The sequence below is a fragment of the Diplotaxodon limnothrissa genome, linkage group LG10 (genome assembly GCF_057381915.1).
Source record: "Diplotaxodon limnothrissa isolate DT_005_m linkage group LG10, D_limnothrissa_male_GT1.1, whole genome shotgun sequence".
Taxonomy (NCBI): Eukaryota; Metazoa; Chordata; class Actinopteri; order Cichliformes; family Cichlidae; genus Diplotaxodon; species Diplotaxodon limnothrissa.
The window spans coordinates 9,747,708-9,750,491 of record NC_140605.1 but is presented as its reverse complement, the minus strand read 5'-3'; the positions used below and the strand labels follow the sequence as shown (position 1 = coordinate 9,750,491).

The following is a 2,784-nucleotide window of genomic DNA, read 5'->3' as shown; positions in this document are numbered from 1 at the left end:
CCACTCACAAGCACCCCAGCCCTCCCCTTTTACTTCCACTGCACAGAGTAAATCCAGAGCTTGCAGTGTGTGATCACGCCAACCCCAAAAGATCCATAAGAGCCGGTAGTAAACTCTCAGCTTTTCAAGGAGCAGCCAAGGACCAAACTGCAAAGAAGTGAAGGCAGCCTGAGAAAAAAAGATACAAAAAAAAAAATGGTCGAGTAGGCAGAGGTCAATTCTATGAGCGGAAAAGGGTGAAAAAAAAAACACCTTCAGCAGAACACCAGCTGGTCCTGGGATCAAAAGCAGAAAAGGACAGGGGAAAGAGGGGGCTGGACAGCGAGAAGGAGCAGAGAAAAGTGAGTGGAATGATAAAATGAGAAGGTGAGTTCTGAACAAATTTAATCACTCTTTTTACTCACACGTTCTGCCACACCCTCGGCTCAAAGATACTGCAGTTTCAACAGCAAGCAGCTCGCGACTGTGTCTTCGCCTGCCTTCGGACCGGCTGATGCATGAGCTCTCTGTGGAGTCATTAATAAAAACCCATCTACTGAGCTAGTTCTCCTCCTCTGAGAGCATGGGAGTGACTTTACTGACAAGCGCTGATGACTGAACACGCAAACTGATGCCAGGGAAAATGACAGCAGGGATTTCTCATCCTTTTGTGATGGATGATTTTCTTCAATAGATTAGAAATATCCTCCTTGAGTTCAGATCAAGCGCTTATCAGTTCTACAAAAGGACACAATTAAGCACTTTCCTAATGTTGCATATAAAGGATACTGCTACAGAATCTCTAAAGACATGGCTGCATAATTGGGGGAGTCAGTTTGGTATGTGACGTTAATGTGTGTACCTGCAAACAATGTAGTGATGCACAGGAAACATTAAGCTACCTGTCTGTGCACATGTGTGAGAGATGTGTGTATGTTTGTGGAGAGAAAGTGAGAAAGAACCAGCCTGTATAGTTTGAAATGCTTCTCCTGCAGGCAGCAAATGTTTGTATCCTTTGTTCACTATTTTCACACCCTGCAGGCCTCGCTTTCAGTGTGCCTTCTGAAAATGATGCTGTGTACATATAACACTGGTTTGCTGTCTTTCTTGTAGGTGGAAGCTTTCTCTTCTGGAGCTCGTGCTCGTGTTATGGCTTGGGTTGCGAATTCTGGCTGTGTGTCCCTCCGTGTGCTCCTGCAGTCGCAGCCACAGGGAGGTAGACTGCTCCTCGAGGGGTCTAAGAAGTCTGCCCAACAACTTACAGTACAACCTGCGCTCCCTTAACCTGTCCCACAATCGATTCCACAGCCTGGATGACCAACTTACCGCTTACACCCATCTCCGCGTTCTAGATTTGTCTCACAATCGGCTGAGCCGACTGCCCGCAAACCTACCTCGTTCCCTCTGGCGGATTTATGCCTCCTCCAACCGCATTCAGTTGTTGGACAAGAATGACACGGTTTACCAGTGGAACCTGCAGCTGCTTGACCTCTCCGACAACAAAATGGAGAGAGCCACCTTTATCAACAACACGCTGAGCAGTTTGTGCACGCTCAACCTCAGCCACAATCACTTCTGGACTTTGCCCACCAACCTACCCGTACGCCTGGAGATTCTTGACCTGTCCCACAACTGGCTAGTAAAAGTACTTCCCGGATCTTTAGATCGGCTCCCCAGACTAACTTACTTCTACCTGCATGCTAACCGCTTCTCTGCAATGCCTCTTGGAGTCTTGGACAAAATGACATCGCTCAAAGTCATTGCTTTGGGAAACAATCCTTGGGCTTGCCACCTTTACGCCGACATCAGTTACTTGCTCTCCTGGACTCAGCGTACCCCCGCACGTGTCCTGGGATGCCCATGCCACACTCAGCCCGTCTGTGGAGGGGTGCGCCCTGGCAGGACGGGAGGGTGGCATTATGCCTCCTACAACTTACCCCCATTGGCTGCCAGCGCCAAGGATCTGACCTCTATGACCCCCAAAGCTAGTGTCACCGGCTGGTGGTATCTGTCTGTTTCTACCTCGCTGAACACTCCTGTTGCCCCAAGAGAGACATGGGACACAAAACACCACACTTTCACAGCCACACCCAGCATCAGCATGGCCACCCTGAAGTACAAAACCACAGGCACACACCTAACTATTGATCACATGTCTGCAAGTGTTAGCTCTGATTCTCTTCATGTCTCTGCAACAAAGCAAACCTCAACCACAGACACAAGTCTCCTTACAGAAATGACCGATGAAGATAACACGACATCTGCCACAGATCAATTTTTTACCACAGATAGTCTGTCCATCCAAACAAAGAAGACAACCACACTTCGCACCAGAAGTGTGAGGAGGCAGAATCCATCCTTTCCAGGTGGTATCCCTAACAGTAGCCCTGCTCTTGTTTCCTGTTCCTGGGATTTATTCCTTCATAGCTCAGCGCTCCTGTCTCTCATTCTGATTCAAGTCCATTGAAAGACGAATGAAAAGGCCCAACACCAGTTTATAGCACAAACAAGTAGAACAGACACAAAACTGAATACTGCTGCTGCGCTGCAAACCTTGCATATATATATTACCAGCTTTACAGCTTTAATTTCAATGACAGGCTTGAGCTGGGTGTACTGACACTTTTAGAATTACATGTGCAAAAACAAACAACTTTTCTAACATTTTTACAAGCCCTGCTTTGAATGTCTTTTTAAGATTGTAATGAATCTAGCAGAGCACATGATGGCACTATACATCCAGGTACCAGTCTGTTATGTAACTGAGTGCCTGGTGCTTCATGGGCAGCAACAGTCTATTTCCAG

General features: G+C 47.4%; 1 protein-coding gene across 1 annotated transcript; it reads left to right on the top strand.

Annotated features, from left to right (window-relative positions):
• Positions 1–358: 358 nt before the first annotated feature.
• Positions 359–2,446, top strand: LOC146623880 (oligodendrocyte-myelin glycoprotein-like). The gene is made up of 2 exons (XM_085364855.1): positions 359–366; positions 1,093–2,446. The coding sequence occupies exons 1-2, from the start codon at positions 359–361 to the stop codon at positions 2,444–2,446; spliced, it is 1,362 nt and encodes a 453-aa protein (XP_085220981.1).
• The last annotated feature ends 338 nt before the right edge of the window (positions 2,447–2,784 follow it).